Source organism: Penicillium argentinense (genome assembly GCF_028826775.1).
Source record: "Penicillium argentinense strain IBT 30761 chromosome Unknown utg000001l_segment0_segment0, whole genome shotgun sequence".
NCBI lineage: Eukaryota > Fungi > Ascomycota > Eurotiomycetes > Eurotiales > Aspergillaceae > Penicillium > Penicillium argentinense.
In genome coordinates, this window is record NW_026622660.1 from 1,509,570 (window position 1) to 1,529,526 (window position 19,957).

General features: G+C 52.3%; 7 protein-coding genes across 7 annotated transcripts; 5 read left to right on the top strand and 2 right to left on the bottom strand.

The window, feature by feature from the left end:
• Positions 1 to 611: 611 nt before the first annotated feature.
• Positions 612 to 2,300, top strand: N7532_000501 (uncharacterized protein; the record flags this gene model as incomplete). Its single annotated transcript, XM_056613005.1, has 1 exon — positions 612 to 2,300. The coding sequence occupies one exon, from the start codon at positions 612 to 614 to the stop codon at positions 2,298 to 2,300; it is 1,689 nt and encodes a 562-aa protein (XP_056480229.1).
• A 1,751-nt stretch (positions 2,301 to 4,051) lies between these two features.
• Positions 4,052 to 4,991, top strand: N7532_000502 (Frag1/DRAM/Sfk1; the record flags this gene model as incomplete). The annotated part of the gene is made up of 5 exons (XM_056613006.1): positions 4,052 to 4,106; positions 4,161 to 4,242; positions 4,303 to 4,545; positions 4,603 to 4,808; positions 4,870 to 4,991. The coding sequence occupies 5 exons, from the start codon at positions 4,052 to 4,054 to the stop codon at positions 4,989 to 4,991; spliced, it is 708 nt and encodes a 235-aa protein (XP_056480230.1).
• Positions 4,992 to 7,043: 2,052 nt separating this feature from the next.
• N7532_000503 (uncharacterized protein) lies at positions 7,044 to 8,636 on the top strand (the record flags this gene model as incomplete). The annotated part of the gene is made up of 5 exons (XM_056613007.1): positions 7,044 to 7,157; positions 7,221 to 7,388; positions 7,450 to 7,582; positions 7,630 to 7,845; positions 7,900 to 8,636. The coding sequence occupies 5 exons, from the start codon at positions 7,044 to 7,046 to the stop codon at positions 8,634 to 8,636; spliced, it is 1,368 nt and encodes a 455-aa protein (XP_056480231.1).
• An 85-nt stretch (positions 8,637 to 8,721) lies between these two features.
• N7532_000504 (RCC1 domain-containing protein) lies at positions 8,722 to 9,939 on the bottom strand (the record flags this gene model as incomplete). Its single annotated transcript, XM_056613008.1, has 1 exon — positions 8,722 to 9,939. One exon carries the CDS (start codon positions 9,937 to 9,939, stop codon positions 8,722 to 8,724), a length of 1,218 nt encoding a protein of 405 aa, XP_056480232.1.
• Positions 9,940 to 10,371: 432 nt separating this feature from the next.
• On the bottom strand, positions 10,372 to 12,621 carry N7532_000505 (putative MFS phosphate transporter; the record flags this gene model as incomplete). The annotated part of the gene is made up of 3 exons (XM_056613009.1): positions 10,372 to 11,825; positions 11,915 to 12,057; positions 12,137 to 12,621. 3 exons carry the CDS (start codon positions 12,619 to 12,621, stop codon positions 10,372 to 10,374), a joined length of 2,082 nt encoding a protein of 693 aa, XP_056480233.1.
• Positions 12,622 to 15,982: 3,361 nt separating this feature from the next.
• N7532_000506 (SUR7/PalI family protein) lies at positions 15,983 to 16,935 on the top strand (the record flags this gene model as incomplete). The annotated part of the gene is made up of 3 exons (XM_056613010.1): positions 15,983 to 16,105; positions 16,170 to 16,553; positions 16,684 to 16,935. 3 exons carry the CDS (start codon positions 15,983 to 15,985, stop codon positions 16,933 to 16,935), a joined length of 759 nt encoding a protein of 252 aa, XP_056480234.1.
• Positions 16,936 to 18,481: 1,546 nt separating this feature from the next.
• N7532_000507 (mannitol-1-phosphate 5-dehydrogenase) lies at positions 18,482 to 19,648 on the top strand (the record flags this gene model as incomplete). The annotated part of the gene is made up of 1 exon (XM_056613011.1): positions 18,482 to 19,648. One exon carries the CDS (start codon positions 18,482 to 18,484, stop codon positions 19,646 to 19,648), a length of 1,167 nt encoding a protein of 388 aa, XP_056480235.1.
• Positions 19,649 to 19,957: the final 309 nt, after the last annotated feature.

Sequence of the window (19,957 nt, forward strand, 5' to 3'; positions counted from 1 at the left end):
GGACTACTTCCCTCCTTCTCGGTTATTTACTGCAAAACGAATTCACGCGCCGCGACGCGCCGCGTTGTCCTCCATACAATTCATAACTATCGGCCTCGGAATCTTTTGAATATTCTGTCATGACGAGAACGCGACGGCGTGATCTGGCTTCTTTTCTACCCGTTTCATCGTTCTGCACATTATCTCTGGCATGGCGGCGGATTGGCCTTGGACGAGACACGAAATGGTATCAATTGCATGTTCTGCGTAATCTGAAATCCCAGTTCCCCGCGTAAATCCAGAGCGCCATAAGAACCTATTGCGCAATACTTTCTCTCACTCATTGCTAGGTAAGTATTCACAGTCACTTCTAGATTATTATTCACTGCACTCCTCTTCATCATAAAATATTCTCCTCCTTTCTACAAAAAAATCTCTTCCCTTTATAAAATATCACATGGGGCCCCGAACGATTCTCAGAATCTGACGGCGATTATCTAAAGCTCCAGACCCGCCGCCTCGACGATTGCCGATCCCCAACCGGGGAGCTTCCTCCCGATATCGTCCAACATCCCGGGGAGCGCTCATTCTCCCCATCTCCCTCCTCTGCAACTTACAATCAGCGGACAGAGATGGAGAACACTGAAGCTGCACCGGCTGCGCAACCCCCACCGCCTGCCCAGGCTGACGAGGCTGACAGCTTGACCGTGGAGGGCTCCGATGTCTCCAGTCTCGAGGAGTGCGATCCCCACGTCGTGACCCGCTTGATACAGTGCAAGAATTGCTCCCGCCCACTCCATACACCCGTGCGATTGCCATGTGGAAACACTGTATGCCGTTCATGCTTGCCGCCCGCCAGACCCCGCATGGGCATCACATACCCAGCGGCCGAGGGTCGTGCAGAGGAATTCACGTGTTATTGGAAGGGAACAATTCAATGCGCCGGAGAGCATTGCGTTGATGACTGCGGAATAGATGTCGTGCTGTGCAATATGACCGATGTGTTCCAAGAGGAGCTAGGATTTCCAGATTCCGACACGGAAGCTGTCGAACCTCGGCAGAGTGGCCAGGGTCGAACTGTGCGCTGGAAAGTCGGTCGCAAGGATACCAAGAAGCCTGAAGCTCATGTTGCTGAGGTTGGTAACCATGGATGGCTTCGGGGGCTGTATTTATTGGCCTGGGAAGGCCGTTTCCCCTACGATGCCTTCGAGATCACATATGAAGCGCCCGACGAACCCAGCCAAGGTACCGAAGACCACTACAAACTACAGAATATCTCTCTCTTCAAAAAAGTCCGCAATCGACTCCGCTCCGAATTGGATTGTCAAGTTTGCTACACTCTTATCTTGGACCCTTTGACAACACCTTGCGGCCACACCTTCTGCCGAAAGTGCATTGCGCGTGCATTGAACCATACGGACCTTTGTCCAGTGTGTCGGCGCAAGGTTGGTATGCCGTCTGCCATGGAGTCTGAACCACTGAACCGCACACTTGCAAATTTGATCGAGCTTTTCTTCCATGATCAACTTGCTGATCGACGGGAAGTTGACGCCCAGGACGAACTGTGGACGGATCACGAGAAGAACCTGCCTCTTTTTGTCTGCACGCTGTCGTTCCCTACCATGCCGAATTTTTTGCATATCTTTGAGCCTCGCTATCGACTGATGATCCGACGCGTCGTTGATAACGGAGATGGCAAGTTTGGTATGGTCATGTACAATCGACGAGGCCAGTCTCAGGGCGAAGGTTTGGGGAGTGTGCCGTTTATGCAGTATGGAACCCTGCTGGTTATCGAACGCTATGAACTCCTTCCAGACGGACGTAGTCTGGTGATTGCGACCGGCATGTCCCGCTTCAAAGTTCTGGAGGCGAGTGAACTGGATGGCTATCATGTTGCTTGCACCGAGCGTGTCAACGACATCAATCTCGCCGAGGAAGAAAGGCTGGAGGCAACCGAAACTGCGGCCGCCGCAATCCCAGATCCGTCTTTGGGGCCGAATGCCGAGCCACCTTTGGATTCAATGTCGACTCAGGAGCTATTTACTTTCCTCCGGGAATACGTTCGCAAGCAACATTATGCAGGCGCGCCCTGGCTACATCCACGAGTCATGCTGGCATACGGGCCTGTACCGAGGGATGCCGCCCGGTTCCCTTGGTGGTTTGCTAGCATTATACCTATCTCCGAGGAGGAGAAATATCCCATCCTCTCCGCCCGAAGTGTCAGAGAGAGACTGAAGATCTCGGCACGATGGGCAAGAGAGTTAAAGGCTCGAGACTGGTATTTCCAAATCGAACATACGTACTATATCGCAATACTTTGATTGGCTAACAATAGCGGCAAGGTCTACTCGCTCATCACTCAACTCTGTATTGTGACTAGCCGTCCCTCTCCTCGTGTTCTGCATCATCCCTCTAGCGCTATCATTCAAGCCTTTCTACGCGCTATTCACGTCGATAACCCCGAACGTTCTAACATCTTTCACGCCATTTTCATTCTCCATCTCGGTCTCATTCGGCGGTCCGCAGCCTATATTCCCCGAAAGAAACCATGAGATCCATGCGCACCAAGAGTTACCGGCGCAACCCGACCAGAATCCCGAGACGTACCTTCCCCGGACGTTAGTCATTGGGGCATTCTTGGTGATTTTCCTGGCTCAGGTGGGTGTCAATTTCCTCCATGTCGTGCGAACGGGACGCCGGCGGAGACGAGCACTACAGTTGCAATTTCCACAGCCTTTGCCTCAGCGGGACCATGGCTTCAATGGAGAGACGTAACCCAAAAAAGGATGATACTTAATATGCAGGAGAGGCTCCCGGGTCGACTGAGTCCAATTTACGATTCTATGCCGGGAAAGACATTCACTCAACCACATCACCGACCTATCACACCATTCATTTTGATTCCCCATCAGCGCTTTGATTCATTTGGCGATACCAGAGACAATTTTTCTGGAGTTATGGTTCACGAGCCGATTTGCGAGCAAATTTACTCTGCCCCTGAATATTTTTCTACACAAAGAATATTATTCTTATGAAACAACCCAAGTCCTATTGTGACCACAGCAATTGCAATAGTTGGGGTGCTTTGCGAGACCCAAATTTGGCAAGTTTCGTAATCGTATCCCTGCATCGAGTGTCGTGATCTCCCTCCCCACTTCCCCCTCCCTTCACAGTAAGCTCGAAATCAGCGACGAACACAAAGCCTTCGATGGAGCAATGGCTCCTTAAGGAATGGAATACAAAGTTCCCATTAAGTGGTGGGTGCCAGCACTACCTAGTGTGCACTGAAGCTGTCCTTGGTAACCCCCGGGAGCCCTCAGGGACTGCGGGGATTGCCCGAAAGTGGCACTGCGGCACACGAGCGTCAGGCTCCCCGGGAGGCAGCCAAAAAAAGTCGAGGCGCCTTGGGGCAGTACAGTGGGTGTCGGTTCCACCAGCAAGGCCAATGAAAAAGGGGTGGTTGAGTTATTCGTCACGGCATGTAGATCGCTACGTCAACCGCGATCGGGACGCGAGGGCCCATGGTGAATTCGCATCTGTATACATGAGACCAGTTCTGGAAGGACATTCAGAACTGTCAAATTCTTGTGCTGAGTTCTCGTTTGAGCTCTCCAGGCTCCATCAAGCTGATACTTGTTTGCAATCTCCGTTCCAGGAGCAAGAATGTGCTTGTTTGAGAGGAGTGGGTCCAGGGTTTGCCAGGCATCCACCTTGCTGGAGCTTGGGGTTTCGACTATTCCGTGTCCTTTCCCCTGAGTGGGCAGGCAGGCAATAGCTCGTTGTGTCAATTGCGTCTTTATTAGGCAGATCGCCATTGGGGTTTCAAATTTATGTGAATCAGGAGCGGGTAAAAGAACATTTAAGGTCGCCACATTAAGATCGACACGTACCTCCCGTCCGGGATGCAAGGGCTTTGCCTTCCATTCATTCTTTGCTTATTCATACAAATCGTGCAAGCCCAGGTACGTGTTGCCCTTGATATGTTGAAATGCTCCAACTCGCGACTGAGAAATAAACAACAGCCCATCGAGCCCGGTGCAGTCCGATGAGCTCCTAACCACACGTTGCAAAGATGCCAAAACCACCGTTCTGGGCTTTTCCCCTTGTCTCGGCATGCACGTGGCTGGGTAAGCACTTCAAATCCATCGTAATACCCTTGCAAGCCACTGATAGTTGTCTAGTGACGCTCTTCGGGATGCTGGGCCACTGGTTCATGGTCGGACGACCGAGGTACGGCCGTATGGAGTTCGACCAAACCGTTCCGTGAGTAGATTGGATAGTTCTCATCCACTAGGGTCAATCAGCTGACACCGAGATGCTCAGATTCATTTCTGATCTTGCAGCGCAAAAGCTGTGGCCATTGTTCTTGATTGGCTCTCTCGTCACAACGTCATTTTTCGGCGTCTCCTTCCATCAATTCGTTCAGAAGAAGGAACATCACAGCAGAGCCCTCGCCTATTTCTCATTCTTTATCACTCTCATTGGCAGTCTCTCCTTGATTATGATATCTGTCTTTGACAATATCGATTTTAAGCATCTCCACGATGTATTTGTCACTATATTCATGTGAGTTCTAAGCCCCAGTGCTCCATTTCCAGTGTCGCATTTACTGATTATTCTTAGAACTGGCTATTTGATCGGCGCAGTTGCAATCTGCATCGATTATTTCTATCTGATGACTCTGTATGGGTCAGAACGGCGAATACTGTTCGCAAGCTTTTTCATCAAAATCTCCTTCATTATCACCGAACTTGCCTTCATCCTTCCATTTCGAATAATGGCAGGGATGCACCATGCCGAGAAGAACGCAGCTGCAATTCTCGAATGGGGTATGCTATCACCAGAACGATCGTATTTTGCCATGACACAACTAACTTATGATTCCTGCAGCAACTGCCTTTATATTTACTGGTTACATCCTTTCTTTCGCAGTTGACCTGATGGAAGAGGAGGATGACCTTTTCAATACCTCACACAAGTACCATCAACTTGAGATGAATACGGTCTTTTAAAGATCTCAGACCCTCTGGAAGGGTATTATGTATATAGAACGACCTAGAATCCCGTTACAACTATGAACATAGAAAGAATCTCAGTCCCATTTATGGCAATCTCATCATACGTGATATTGCGAATCTTCGACATGCTAGTACAACCACCAAGCGTTCACAAGTGTTTTGTTGACTTTCCGCGATGAGTTTTCATCCATTCTATGGCACATGACGGCATCGGCCGCTGGGAACACCCGACAAGTTGCAGCACCGATATACCACTCCCAGATCGGTCCAACTTGATAAAAGTCTTTTCTAATCTTGCTGGAATCCCGACCGTCAAGCAAATCATCTGATAGTCACCCACTGCCTTGATCCTTCCCTCATAACCACAATGAATTTTCCTCGAGTTGAGGTGAACACCGGTATTCAGCCAAATGAAAGGCAGTGCACGAGTTAAAATGGCAACCCGAGCAACATAACCTTAGCACCCACCTCTTCAAGATGCGTAAGAGGACTTTGTTTCCCTAGCCGACAATCCAATGCATGGCCTGCCGTGATCTTCTCGGCCAAGGGACCACCTGCAGCGAAAGATGTCTGCGGGTGTTCGCTGCGCATTGCACCAGGCCAGGTACGCAGCAATTCTGGAACCGCGCTCATGCCGCGTGTCGTGCTCGTTCACAGATCGTATGCGGGTATCTCTTCGCAAATCATTTCCAATTCTTCTGTAACGGCTGGGTTTCTCCCACTGGGCTGGATCCGAGTTATCTGGTGTATGTGCTGGGACGACTAATGTGCCCTCGCTGCCGATAGCTTCGAGCAGGGTCTGGATCACATCGACAGCTCTCCCGATAACAGAGCCGAGACTGCTTAAAGAGGAGTGTGGTAGAATGCAGTCGCCCTTTTTATTCCATAGTCCCCTGATGGTCATTCTAAGCCCACCAAGACTGCCGCCCACATGCATAGTTTGCAATGAGGGCGTTGTAACTTCTTCTACTTCTCGTAAATCTTCCTATATCTATCGCTGCTCAATTTTACTGGCCCAACAGCAATGAAGCGCCTGACTTGGCTCCCATATCCAAACAGCAAGCACTGCTGTATCCAGACAGAGTCATGTCTCTCCAACAGTCTCTACATCACTGGAAAATATATGACTATCTACCGAGGGACTTGTTCGGATTCATTGTAGCACATCTCATCTTGTCCGCGGGTCTGTTATGAGGGTAATCTGGCATAATGCAATAGTGTGACCTCCAGTTGATTGACTGATCTGAAACTCGCTAGAAATCACCGACGGCGCCAACCTGTATCCTGTCCGAGTAACAACAACCAGGTTTATACTTGCGGCGTCGTCGCAGGATGGTCCGATAAGGTGTGCAGTGGGAAGCTCGGTAACTACACATGGGTCAGCTCCCACGTCACAGTGGCACAGCTGGGAGTCGAGAGTTCCAGCACACCAATAACGAATACATTCAGACCTAGAGCAACTGAAAGCTCTGCAAACTTTTCAAAACACCAGTCCGATGACAACAGCTCGGCTTTGGGGATTGGGCTGGGCGTTGGTCTTGGTGTGCCGTTACTTTTGGCTGTAGCCGGCTTGCTGTGATTTTATATGCGCACACATCGCCAGATTCAGGCGTTGGAACAGAAGCTTAGCGAGGAGGAGAGACGACAGCTTGGGTTAAGTGTGTCGAGTCAACTACCTCGGGAATTAGAGAATGAGAGCCCAAAGCCGAACCTCCCAGAGCTCCGGTCTAGCTTACGATCGGAATTGGCTTGAAAGTAGAGTGCCTCTGGGACTTTTAGCGCGAAATAAAATAAACGATTTTCCAAACTTTCCTATTAGTTCCTTACAAAAATTTCATCTTGATATCATCCGTCGTCGCTGGAGTTTAGTCTCGACTCATACCCACATCCCTTTGAGGCAATAGTTGTCTGCTTACTAATCTGCGCGCCTGCGCGCGACGGCGACGCGGCTCTGAACCAACGCATCAAATAGCAACGTCCAGGCTCCAGCATCGGTCCAGGTCGCTCAAACCACAGGCCGATCAAATCACGCGCCATAAAGCAGATATGGCCAGTCTCTCACTGTCATTAGATCCTGCTGCCCTAGTTCGGCTTCACGACTTCCTGATATGTCTATCCAAGTTCAGCGACACTGTTGCCATTGAAGCGGAGCATGACCGGGTAAGCCCAGCTTATTTCAATTCAGTTCTCAAGTAGTTAACAGGCCTGACCAAACAAATCTAGTTGCGGTTGAGCGCTTTGAACAGCACAAAGACGGCATTCGCTTCTTTCGTTTGCGAGAAAGAGGCTTTCTTCGAGAGCTATTCGTTCAATGTGCGGAGAGATAGTCGGTCCCGGTATGAAAGTCCCAGCGAGGACTCGGAGCGATTTTATTGCCAGATATTGATTCGGGTGAGCATATCAGTGGCGCAAATCGAGCACTCACTGAGCTAATGCTGATTGATGCCTGCAGGCACTTCTTTCGATCTTCCGAGGGAGAGTGGATCGACACAAGGATACGGCTGTTGAGCGATGCGATATGGAACTCCATGAAGATTCCCATCAAGCGGAGTGCCGGCTCAACGTCAAGATATATTGTGCATTAGGTGAGTTCCTCGAACTGCTGTCTCCGGGTTCAGGACTAAATTTCCAGGCGTTATTAAATCATACAAGCTCACCTACGAACCGGCGGCGATTCAGCATGCCGTTTTTGATAGGAGTAGAACAACGAGTCAATGGACCGCATGTCCACGATTCTTGAAGCAGATCATCGAGCATTTCAGTATGTCGGCAGAGCAACTGGACATGTGCGCCGAAGGAGACAAAGCTACATTCACGAGTTTCACGACAAAGATTACAGACGGGAAAGGTGCGTCCAATTTTACACCCAAAAAACTATGCTGCAATGCTCACAAAGTATCAGAGGTCCTCAAGAACCCAGTTCACACATCCGTATGCTCGGATAAGAAAGACTTTGAAGAATTCCTCGTCGAAGACCACATGCACATCGCCATCAACCTAAAAGACTTCAAAGCAGCAGTCGCACATGCCGAAACAGGAAGCGCGACTATCACAGCCCGGTACACCCGCCCCTGCAAACCGCTACAACTAGCATACGAAATGGAAGGAATCAGTGCCGAATTCACACTCATGACGCGCGGGGAAGTCGACGACGAGGAAACACCCTCCGCCCGAGCCGTGATCCCACAATTCTCGCAGCGGTCCGCGCCGACCCCGGCGCCCATTTCAGTGAGTCGGACTGAGACGCCGCGTGTGGCGGTAAATACTGTGATGCCGCCTCCACCTGCCCGGGCGCGGTCCATTCGCCCATTGAATGGGAGTTCGACGCAGGATAATCTTACGCCACGGCCGACGATGGATCGGCCTTCGGCTTCTGCGTCGATGGAGTTTGATAGTCTTTTTGTGCCGGCTGATGATGATCGGCAGTGGGATGAGATGAATGACGAGGAGGAAGACCCTCAGGATATCCTTGGTTGGGATGCGTCGGGACGGGAGACGATTGAGCCCGTTTTGCGGGATATTGAGCCGGATATGCCGAAGCCGGGTAGTTCTTGCAAAAGGGCGCAGAATGACGACGATATGGGCCTTCCGCCGACGCAGCGCATGTCTCAAGTTCGCGGATTTGGACTTTTTGACTGAAGGCACTTCTTGCTGCACGTATCCATCCATCCAGTGGAAAGGGTTGGGTTGCAGCATAAGATTTCATATGGCTCGAGGTTTGCAATCACTCCACAACAAGCCAACTCGTCGCACAACCTGCCGCAACATCGACAACCTTCCCACCCCCCCCATCGTCAGGCAGAGAGACGAAGTTATACGCACCGGCTACATTCCCGCGGGAGTCTGTATCCGGTCCACAGTTCCCGTGCTCTCCCCATCCAAATGTGGCCACTGAGCCATCTTCCAGAAGTGCAAGGACATGCTCACTCCCAACGCCCATCTTTATAAGAGAAGGCAAGTTCGGCGGAGGAAGTTGGCCACGGTCATTGCGGCCCCAGGCGATAAGATGCCCAGGAAAAGCAGCAGGTTCAGAGCCAGGGGTACTCTGCGAATATAACCCATTCTCCGACTTCGAAGCAGCATGTACATATATACCATGCCAACTAGATCCAATATCGAGATACCCACTCCGAGCAGCATCGCCCGAGGTAGAGCGCAACGAATGTGGTATCTTCGCAATACCCCATCGATTGCCCTCATCACCAAGAACAACAAACTCTCCTTGGCTCCTCTGGCCCAGTACGACCGTGAACTCCCGTCCACAGACAGCACCAGTAGCAGAAAATGGTATCCCGTCAACCTTAGCCGGTTCCCACACAATTTTCTCCGCTTTCAGAGTATCACCAAGTTGACCCTTTCGTGACCCTCCCCAGCCGTAAACTTCGCCATTAGAAAGTATAGCGACTGTATGACCCATCCCACTAGCAAGTGAAGCGACAGTCGTACCCCGAGGTGGGAAATTCGGTATCGAGACTCCGGGATCCAGAATTGGCGTTGTGATATCCTTCCCAAGACCTAATTCGCCTTTGGCTGTTGAGCCCAGAACAAAGACTTTATCTTGGGTGGAAGGGACGAGAATGCTTCCTTCCCACGTTGCGGAGACGCACTTGAATGTGTCTATCGTCTTCAGAGTTGAGGTATCAGAAAGAAATATCCTGCGAAAGCGTAAGATATTCTCTTCGGCTTGTCCATTCTTGGTCCCATTTTCTTCCTGAAGGGCCTGAATACCAGGTCCGCATCTTCCATCTGTATTACATCCGGCTGCATAGACAGCTCCAGAGTCGGTGAGGATCAGGGTATGGTTTCCCCCCGCGACAATGTTCACGACCTTGTCGTTAGGTGTGGGAGAAGTGAAGAGGCATTCTGTTGGTATGGAAACGTCTTCTGTATGGCCTATGCCTAGTTGACCGGATCCATTGGAACCGAAGGCGAATACTCTCATCGTTTTTCTTTTCTTGCAAGTACGGCTTACAGAAATCATGCAGGCACGTTGAGTGTTTGATACTTGGCGGGGGTATATTCGTCCGGATATTTATTCACCGCCTTTTTGGCCGTCTCGGGACTCGGCTCGGCCGAGCTTGTTCCGAGGGTTCGCCGGCCGTCGAAACATCCTGAGGCTGTCTAACAAGTCTAGAAGGACGATCTACAATATGCGGAGAGAGCGTTGTGGAGCCATGAAATGCAATGGTCATTCAGCCATGTGGGTATGTGAGATATGTATCATCATCTAATTACAAGTGGGCGACGACAGCCCGCATCATAATGCAATCTATGCAATGTCCAAAGGGGAGTGACTCGCCCATGGGGATATCCAAAATTTTGCAAACAAGAAAACCAACCGAACCAAACATGCAATAAAATATATCATAACCAACTATTGGGGTTTCTCGTTTGAGCTGGAAAAGTGCTCTGTCTGTTCGCTGGTATATGAGTGACCATTGGAGGTCTCTATCCTGCCACCGGAGATGTTGTGCTGATTTTGCTCCTCGGCAAATGTCTCATCCGACTCGGCGGCAGGGGGGAGGGCGAAGTTGTCGTGCTTGGCAGGCTTCTCCATACCCTTGAACATAGGGCTGGTGCGGTGGAAGTAGGTGTGGACGTGACCCTCAAGCAGAGAATCGTCGGTGTCCATCTCATCGGCCTTCTCCTCCTCAGCCAACTTCTGGGTCATGGCAGCCTCCCACTCAGCGCGGTAATCTTCGACCTTCTGCTGGTAGTCTAGCTCGGCGTCGTAGAAACGGCACTTGCGCAGAACGAAGCGCTCGTACCACGACAGGTGCTTGGGGTGAACGGCAGCACCGTGGTAGTCCTCCTCGCGACCCTGGCGGATATATTGCCAGCGACGCTCTTGTTCCTTTAGGTCAAGACCAGTGGTATCGGGCAGGAAAGCCAGAGTCAATACAACACCGGCAAGACCGAACCAGGGAACCACGTAAAATTTTGTCTGAGTGTCGATGTAGTTGTAGAGCACAGAGGCCAGGAGGGCACCACTCTTACCAGCGGCAGCGGACAAGCCGTGAGCGGTAGCACGAATGGGGGTCGGGAAGACCTCCGCAGCAACCAGGAAGGACACACAGTTGGGGCCAAACTGGTTGAAGAACGAGGAGAGGAAGTACATAGTCTGGAAAGCCTTGATGTTCTCGGGGCGAGTGTAGTACTCGTAGTGGAAGGCAGGGACGATGAAGAGGATGAAGATCATGATGAAGCCAACGGTCTGCATCCACTTGCGACCGTACAGCTTGTTGTCGATGAAGAACGAAGCCAGGTAGTAGCCAACCAGTGAAACACCAACGTTCACCAGATTCCACAGCCACGTAGGCATCACAGAGTCAGTACCAGGGCTGATAACAGCAATGAATTCGCTCTGGAAAAGCTTGTTTCCGTAGAAGAACACATCGTTGGCAAACCAGCCACCAGCGGTCGCCAGTAGACGGGGACCGAAGTAGCGGAAGGTGAGGCTGAGGGAGTCGAAATCATAACCAGTGACAGAGGCCTTCTTCTTGGCGGCAGTAAGCTGCTTACTAGCCGCCTTCATGTGGTAGGCACGATAGTAGACCAGCCAGAGAGTGCCTACAGCAGGAATGGCGAAGGAGATGCGGTAGGTCCATTGGGTCGAAACGGTCGAGTATGGGTTGTTTCCGCTACCGTGGTGGAAGCAGAGCAGCAGAATGATCAGGATGACCTGGTTGAAGAATTGACCCCAACCCTGCATCAAGAAAGCGCTGGTGACCTTGCGACCACGGTGGAGGCGGTCCTCCTTGGTCGAGATCTTTCCGGAGCCGACGGCGTTTTCCATACCACTAGTGGCGGTCATGGGGTATTCGCCACCTAGTCAGGTGTTAGCTCATCGCGCTCCCAATGGTTTAGCGGGAGGAATTAGCCACCCTTCTAGAAGGTGGCTCAAGAATGGAACGTACCAACACCAACACTGTAGAAGAACAGCGACCAAGCATAGCAGATAACCCAGCCATTCTGGGTGACACCCCATGCGGCAGTGAGCATCAGTAAACCGATGAACATGATCGTAGCATCCTGAATCAGACCCCAACGACGGCCAATCCTATTCATGGCAATTAACACCCTGACCACAGGAATTTTTTTTTTCCCCGGCACAACCGATTGATTACGGGGAAGCTTACCAGTCACCAACGACACCGACCAAAATCTGGCCGACGATAATACCAATAATCTCGAGGTAGTCGACGGCGTTCAACCATTGTTTGTTGCAAATCTCGTGATCCTTCCAGCACGACGCGAAGGTCTTCTCGAACAGCGGCTTGATGTTACCGATGGAGAAGAGCACGTAACCCTCGAGGCCAAGACCAGCGCCGGGAAGAACCATGTTGCGGAAATAGTAGGAGATGGGTGCGAGAGGGTCTTCCTTCATCATCTCCCAGATGCCGGAGAGTTCCTTCTTGGCCTCGCCAGCATCGTAGGAGCTGACGAACTTGATCTTCTGGCCCAATGGCATATCGGCCCAGTAGACACCCTCCGGACTGTAGCTGTCCTCGGGACGGATCAGACGATCGAAGGCGCCCTTCTCGTTGATATCCATATCCTCCAGCGGGTTGTGGGTGCCGGACATATCAGGCCCATGAGGGGCACGAGGACCGAAGTCAGTCATGGCGAATTGACACTCGGTGGTGAGGTGACGGGTCGACTAGATCGAAATCGGAGCGAGGTCGACGAGGAGAAGGTTGATCAATGGACCAGACCAGGGAGGAGGGGGTAGGTCGCGAGACCACAAGGTGATAGTCGTGGCTGCAGAACCAAATCCGGGCGAGTAGAAGTTTTTATATCGAGGACCAAAGTGGAGGGAAGGCCGGGGCAGCCGAGCGAACACACATGCGCCCAGAGCCGTCGGTGATGAGTCTGAGGTGGCAAGCTCCACCCCAGGCCTACTTTTTTTTTACCCTTCCCTCGTTCATTTTCGCCCTCCAAAAAAAAAAAAAAAGATCGGGGCCCTGCGCCATCCGGTGGTTCGGAAGACGAAAACAGCAGGCGCGGTGGGGCGAGAGGAACAGGATGGAGCCGCCGTCAGCCAATGAGTCCAGCACGTGGCGGCAGAATGCTTTCGATGCTCGGATGCAGAAGCTCACCGCCTGCGGTTGCGGGCACTTAGATCTGCACGGTGGGGCGGCTGGCGAGTTGCCCACTTCACCAGCACTCGTTAGTTTCTTGGAAGTGCTGGCGTGCCGTCGATGTCGCGTGAGGGGTTACGACTTTGGGCAGAACGGAGCAGGCAGAAGTAACAGTGGCACCATTCAACCGCTTCATTCCATCGATGAACAACAAGAAGCCCCGCTACAGATCGCCGCGGGACAGATCAACATGGCAGGCAACAATGTCATCAAGCAGACTTACCTCCAATTCCAGGGCCTTCCGCATGGACACACGTGTGTGTGTGCCTTGCACAGCCATTCCAACCTTTACGGATCGCCGGCACCATCCATTTACATCTCGGACGATGTTTCGATGAAAAACCCGTGTCCTCGCATGGCCAGACTGACGAATTCTCTGCCGTCCAACTCGTCTGCAAATCCCATGCAATTGTGTCAAATGTACCCGGGGTGGAGTGTTGATTAACTCCGCGCTAGTCCATCTATATCTCGGGGCGCCGATTACCCCATGGGCCAACCAGAGGCCTGCCATCGCGCACGTTGTGCGCTTGCTCCCCACAACCTCACACCACCCCTTTCCCTTTGAAGCCATGGAACCGCCTGGTTCGCTATGATGCTCGTCGGGGTCGCGAAACACGAAAGGGGTCATGGATCTCATTGACCCTTTGGAGCTTTCAGACACGTCCAGACGACTAGTTCGCCCCCATGCTGTACCGGCCGACCCGATCCCGCCATGCAGCCGCTCCATGCGCCTAGCCTTTTGGCTCCCGGCTTCAATGCACGCTGACCCTATGGCATACGACAGTGGGAGATGCTTGCCATTGCTTGCGAAAGGCTTGTCGATGCTTGCCTTATCTCGTTCCGACAACCGACAGAGTCAAGCTTTTTCCAAGAAGCGCCTGATCTCGCATCCTGGTACCGCCGCAATGCTTGGTATCAAGATGGTGTTCTCGGCGAACGGTTCACTCCCCGGTAGCTCAAATGACACTCCGAGACGACGACCCGATCCGTGCTATTTCGGAGACCTCTCTACATTCGTGACGTCTCGTTCAAGGCTCGTACCCACCAATGGAGTTCCTGCAGGGCACCGGCACATGACAGCCTCGTACTTGCACATTGACTTTGGACCTTGATTTCAGGGGCTATCCGTGGAGATTAGACGATGGCGCAGCGATCTGCCGTCCAATAGAGGCAGGTGCTTGGCATGTTTCTTGGCCGTGTTTCGATCAAGGATGCCCGGAAAGTCCAGCTCGTCCTCCGAAGGATGCTCCACCTGCATGTGCCGGGCCTTCGAGAAGGATTCTGAGCTTCTAGAAGGTTGCCTTGACCGGCATGTTTCAGTTTAGACCCTGTGAAGGGGCCGTGGACGGTGGTGAGGTCTCGACCGGGGGCTGCTGTAGCACAGATTCCAAGAGCCGTGCAACTCGCGAACACGATGTGGAAGCCGGCGATCTCATTCAACCCTCAGATACGCCGCGCTGGGCCTGCTACTGGCTATGCCCATTTCTGTTCATCCCCTACCTGACTCCCTTGTGTCTGCCTTGTGTCTGCTACATAAACTCTTTCCGATTTGGTTGATCCCGACCATCGTGAACCAGGAACTTCTGTGAGAACTGAACCTGGCGCCATTGACGGTGACCCCGGGCGTCTCGCCCAATTCTCATTTCTCGGCTGGTGGCGCCCATGATATACTTCGTAGATTGATGTCGGACCATCGAGTGGAAACGCTGAAGCGATCCTGCTTACAAGTTCGTTGGAACGGCATATTCACTGTGACCCGCATCTGCCGGTTTTGGCGATTAAAAATGACACTAAAACCCTGGTCTGATTGGCCGTTCCTCGCTGATGTTATAAATCAATTCCAAACCTTGGAAGAGCATCGGCCGGCCCACTGTTCTCCATGTGTCGAGGTGGTGACATCCTGGATTTACCCCTTGCTCGGCTGTCCGGACGTCCATCAATTGCACTTGGCAACCTACCCAACCTACCCAAAGTATATCTTTGGAATAAATAACAAAAATTGAGAGCAATTTACTATCATTTAGTTATTCAGATTTTTAAATGGGAACATGAATTTGAAAAGGGATTTTTTTTTCCATAGTACATTACTAAAAGCCAATATCACCGGATTAGGGCAAGCAACAAAAGCCGACTGTCATACCAAAAATCAAGTCATGAATCAATGAGAAAATCCACTACCACAAGTACCCATGATTCAATTTAACCAAACAACCTGATTTCAAACCCACAAGATAAGATAAGTCCAATTCCCGCTCCCATCCCGCGGAATTGAGCGTGGCTGGCAACATTCCAACGGCGGGCGGGTAAGTGCTCGACGCGTCCCAAGCATCCAGACCTTTCACAACACCCTTCAACGGGTATGAAAAGGCACCTATCATAGCGCGATAGACGTGATAAGGGCCCTAGACCTTGGATTTGGACATGCTCTTGAACATTTGACATGCCGCGGAGGATTAGACGCTCGTGAAGATGCGCGGCCAGATGCCGCCCTTGCGAGGGAGCTCTGACAGCCCTCCGTCGGAATGGGGGCTCAGTGTGAGAAATCCCCTATGGCTTGCTAGTATATAAGAGCTTGGATGAGAGTGAATCTGAGATTCTTGCTGGTTGTGGATTATTTTCTCCATCCGACTGGTGAGTCTGACTTCCTACTGCAGACGCTGTCACTGCTTCAATATCGAGGCAGCCATCATGCTCATGCTAACCTAATGCTATTCCAATAGGTCCTTCGGCTTTGGAATCGACCCGATCGATTCATTTGGTTATTCACGACCAACCAACTATCCACCCATCCGGGATTGTTGGATCATCGCTATCTATACCCGGCATTGAACATAAGCGACCGACATGAAGCTCGATCTCAAAAGCGTCTTCCCGGCGATCACAGCATTCATCGCGTTCATTCTCACATTATGCTGTCTCTTTGCCGGGACACAAAAGAATCTGCTAGATGGGACCGACCTTCTCACGGTGCGTTCGCATAACGCTTCACATTGCAGAGTGCCGTGGTGCTAATGTTCACCTTGTATTGCAGCTCTATACCCCACAAGGCAGCGCCAACAGCACAGGGCACGACTTCTACTCCGTTCACATCATGTCCTATTGTCACGGCACATTCGAGACCATCGAGCCGGGGAGTGAAGGCAGCGCACGCAACGTGACCGAGTGTTCAGACCGCAAGCTCTTATTCTCCTTCAATCCCACCGAGGCCTGGCTCGAAGACATCTCCCACGGCCCGAACCTGGAGTGGCCCCGAGTGATCAGCGACGACTTCCACGCTTTCCGCCTGACGACCCGGTCGATGGCAGTGATGTACATAATTGGCGTGGGAGCTATCGGCTTCGCACTGGTGGCGCGAGTGGTTTCGCTGATCGCTTCGCGGGTACAACATGGACTATTTGAATTCGGGTTCCTGGTGGTAAGTGATTACTTTGACTCTTGTTTGTGTTCACCGCTAGGCGGTTCGGCTCATCCGCCGATCTTTGCCTCCTGCTGGGAAGTATAAGCGGTATAAGCAATAGGAAGCAAAACTAACATCTGTCGATCAGCTTGGGGCTCTGAGTCTCAGTATTGCCTCGATTATCGCGACAGTCATCGCCTTTGAGTTCGTCGCCCTCATCAACGCTCATGGCGACGGCTCCAACGTCTCGGCCAAGTATGGTGACAGATTTCTTGGCATGACTTGGGCATCAACCGGGCTCCTGCTGGTGGGTAGCATCAGCAGCTTCATCAACATCTTTGTCCGAGGCATGCAACCTGGACCGGCGCCCGCTCCGAAGGACGAGGAAGAGGGAGACTAGAGACGGGGATTTTCAGATGTCTCGGGTTAAGGAACTTGAACAAAGAGGGGTTAGTGATGGACCCGGGAAACAGCTGAGCACCGATACGGACAGGCATCGGGGAAACTCGTTTAGGAGTGATTTTAATCTTATATGACCGGCAATGCCACCTGAATGAACAAACGTATCCACCAATGACCTTGCGCACTTCATGGGAACTCAGATGCAAGGCCCAGTCCAGCGTAGTCCGAGCGCGACATTGCCAACCCGGCGACTTTCACCGGAGGGCTCGAGTCGGCGCGGGGACCAATCGAGCGTTGGCTGATGCCGTCAGGCTAGGGGGGCATTCCTAGGGGCTGGCGGCAGGTACCCCGATTAGGCAAACCAGACCCCAAAGCGAAGTGCGACTGTGCACCATTCCACTTTTCAGTCAGCCGTCGTTCGGAACGTTGGAAAGGGCATGGAAGGGCATGGAGGAGAATGGAGGAGAATGGAGGAGAATGGAATAGAATAGAATAAACCTCGGCAGTATAGATCGAAGCTGCGACTAACGGGAAAAACTGGGTCTTTGCCCGTCCAACCGTTCATCCGACGTCACCAGAAGTGGAGAAGAGCCAGGCCGATCCGCCCTGAAGGAGTGTAGGTCGTCTGGACGCTGCGATTATCGCGTATCCAATGCACTGCTGAGCGCCGTCAAATCCCAGTTGTCGGGTATCGCTCGTCAGGGGCGGCGTCAGCGTCAGCGTTAGTAGGTAGCCAGGACCACTGTACTCCGGATGGCTGAGTCCGTGGTTCTCCGGGATATCGGCTGGCTTTCCCGCCACGTCCTGTGTTCTGCCAAGGGGTTTGGTTATTCGCGCTGCCTGTCACAGGCATTCACGTCCAACCGGGTTTGGCCTCCCTCTCACGGGTGATCCCGGAGGGATTCGCAACTGGCTCCCAACTGGTCAACGAACTCCGGTGAGACGTTTCAGGGTGAAAGATGCAATGCATCGTGAGTGCCAGTATTCAGTTCAGAGCCCGATATTCAGCGACGAGGGGGGATCGATAATCTAAAGGGGTTTAGGCCGGCCGGTGAGAAAGTGGACTAGCGCCCGGCGTGATTTGGCGGTTGGCTCCTGCTGGGTATACGGGATGCCACTATACGGGCCCGGCCACAAGGGTAGCACGGCAAAGCGGGGGTCGCACCGGAGAACGAAGTGAATGAAATGGTTCTGGCTGGTTCTAGGAGCGGTGTTAGCGGGCCCTCCTGGATTTCAAGGAGAAAGGAGCCAAACAAACCTCATGATGTCCTCATGCGCGGTTGGAAACAAGGCGGAGCCCAGTCCCACCGGCGCCAGTGATGAGGTCATCCAGGCGAGGCAGGTAGAACGCGGGCACGAACCTGCCCAAACTGTAATCACTGCCCACGATGCCACCCCCTCTTCTGCTTCTCTGCACTTCCGTTTGCTCTCTACTTCCCAAATACAAATAGCCCGGTTCCCCCATCCAAGCCACCCGTGCTTAGTTCCTCAGTCTATACTTCTTCTCTTTCTACTCGGAAACCCTACCGTGCTCGCATCCAATCATGGCGAAGAAGGCTGTTCACTTCGGCGGCGGTAACATCGGCCGCGGCTTTGTGGCCGAGTTCCTGCACGCGGCCGGCTTTGAGGTCGTCTTCGTGGACGTGATGGACAGCATCATTGAGGCTCTCCAGAACACCAAGTCCTATGAGGTCACCGAAGTCAGCGAGGAAGGCGAAAACACCAAGACCATCACCAACTACCGTGCTATCAACTCCAAGACTCATGAACAGGATGTCGTCCAGGAAATCTCCACGGCAGACATCGTCACTTGCGCTGTGGGTCCCAACATCCTCAAGTTCATTGCCCCCGTCATTGCCCAGGGCATCGACATTCGTGAGCAGCCTATTCCGCTGGCCGTCATTGCCTGCGAGAACATGATTGGCGGCACCGACTCGCTGCGCGGGTTCATCGAGCAGAAGACCGACCCGTCCCGACTGGAGACCATCGGCGAGCGTGCGGCCTTTGCTAACTCCGCCATTGACCGAATCGTCCCGGCCCAGGCCAAGGACAGCGGACTCAATGTCCGTATTGAGAAGTTCTATGAGTGGGTCGTCGAGAAGGGGCCCTTCGGAAAGTTTGGACACCCGGATATTGCTGCCATTCACTGGGTCGATCATCTCGAGCCCTACATCGAGCGCAAACTGTTCACTGTCAACACCAGCCACGCTACCGCCGCCTACTATGGCAAGCATGCTGGCAAGAAGACGATTGCTGAGGCGATGAAGGATGACTACATTCGTAGCACGGTCCGAGATGTGCTCCAGGAGACTGCATCTCTCATCGTGGACAAGCACGAGATCTCCGCCCGAGAGCAACAGGAATACGTCGAGACCATTATTAGCCGCATCTCCAACCCATACTTGGAAGACAGCGTGGAGCGTGTTGGACGGGCCCCGATTCGCAAGCTTGGACGCAAGGAACGATTCATTGGACCTGCTGCTCAGTTGGCTGAGCGAAATGCCAAGTACGATTCGCTCTTGGGATCTGTGGAGATGGCTTTGCGGTTCCAGAATGTAGAGGGGGATGACGAGAGCGTCACACTGGCCAAGATTCTAAAGGAGAACTCACCCGCCGATGCTACTGTCCAGCTGACCGGTCTCGAGCGAGACCACCCGCTCTTCCAGTCTGTGATGAAGGTGGTGGATGAGGTACAATCCGAGGGAAAGTAAGTTTGCCTAAGTCCTCATATATGCTTTTCCCTATTCTGACAGTCTTTTTCTGTAGAGAGGCTGGTCAACCGCGCATCTAGGATGCTCCACTTCAGCAACATCAAAGTCGCATGGGAAATGGCGAATACACGGCGTGATCGGAAGAGGGATTCTTTGGATATGACTTAATGACCCATGTAGTATGAATAGCAATGCATTGACACAATATCATTATCACTCAAAAAGGAATTGCCGCTGGCTCCATGCAATACAGACAGAATAGTAGTTAGTGGCTCAGGCTCTCACTCATTCAACCCAAGTCCAACACTG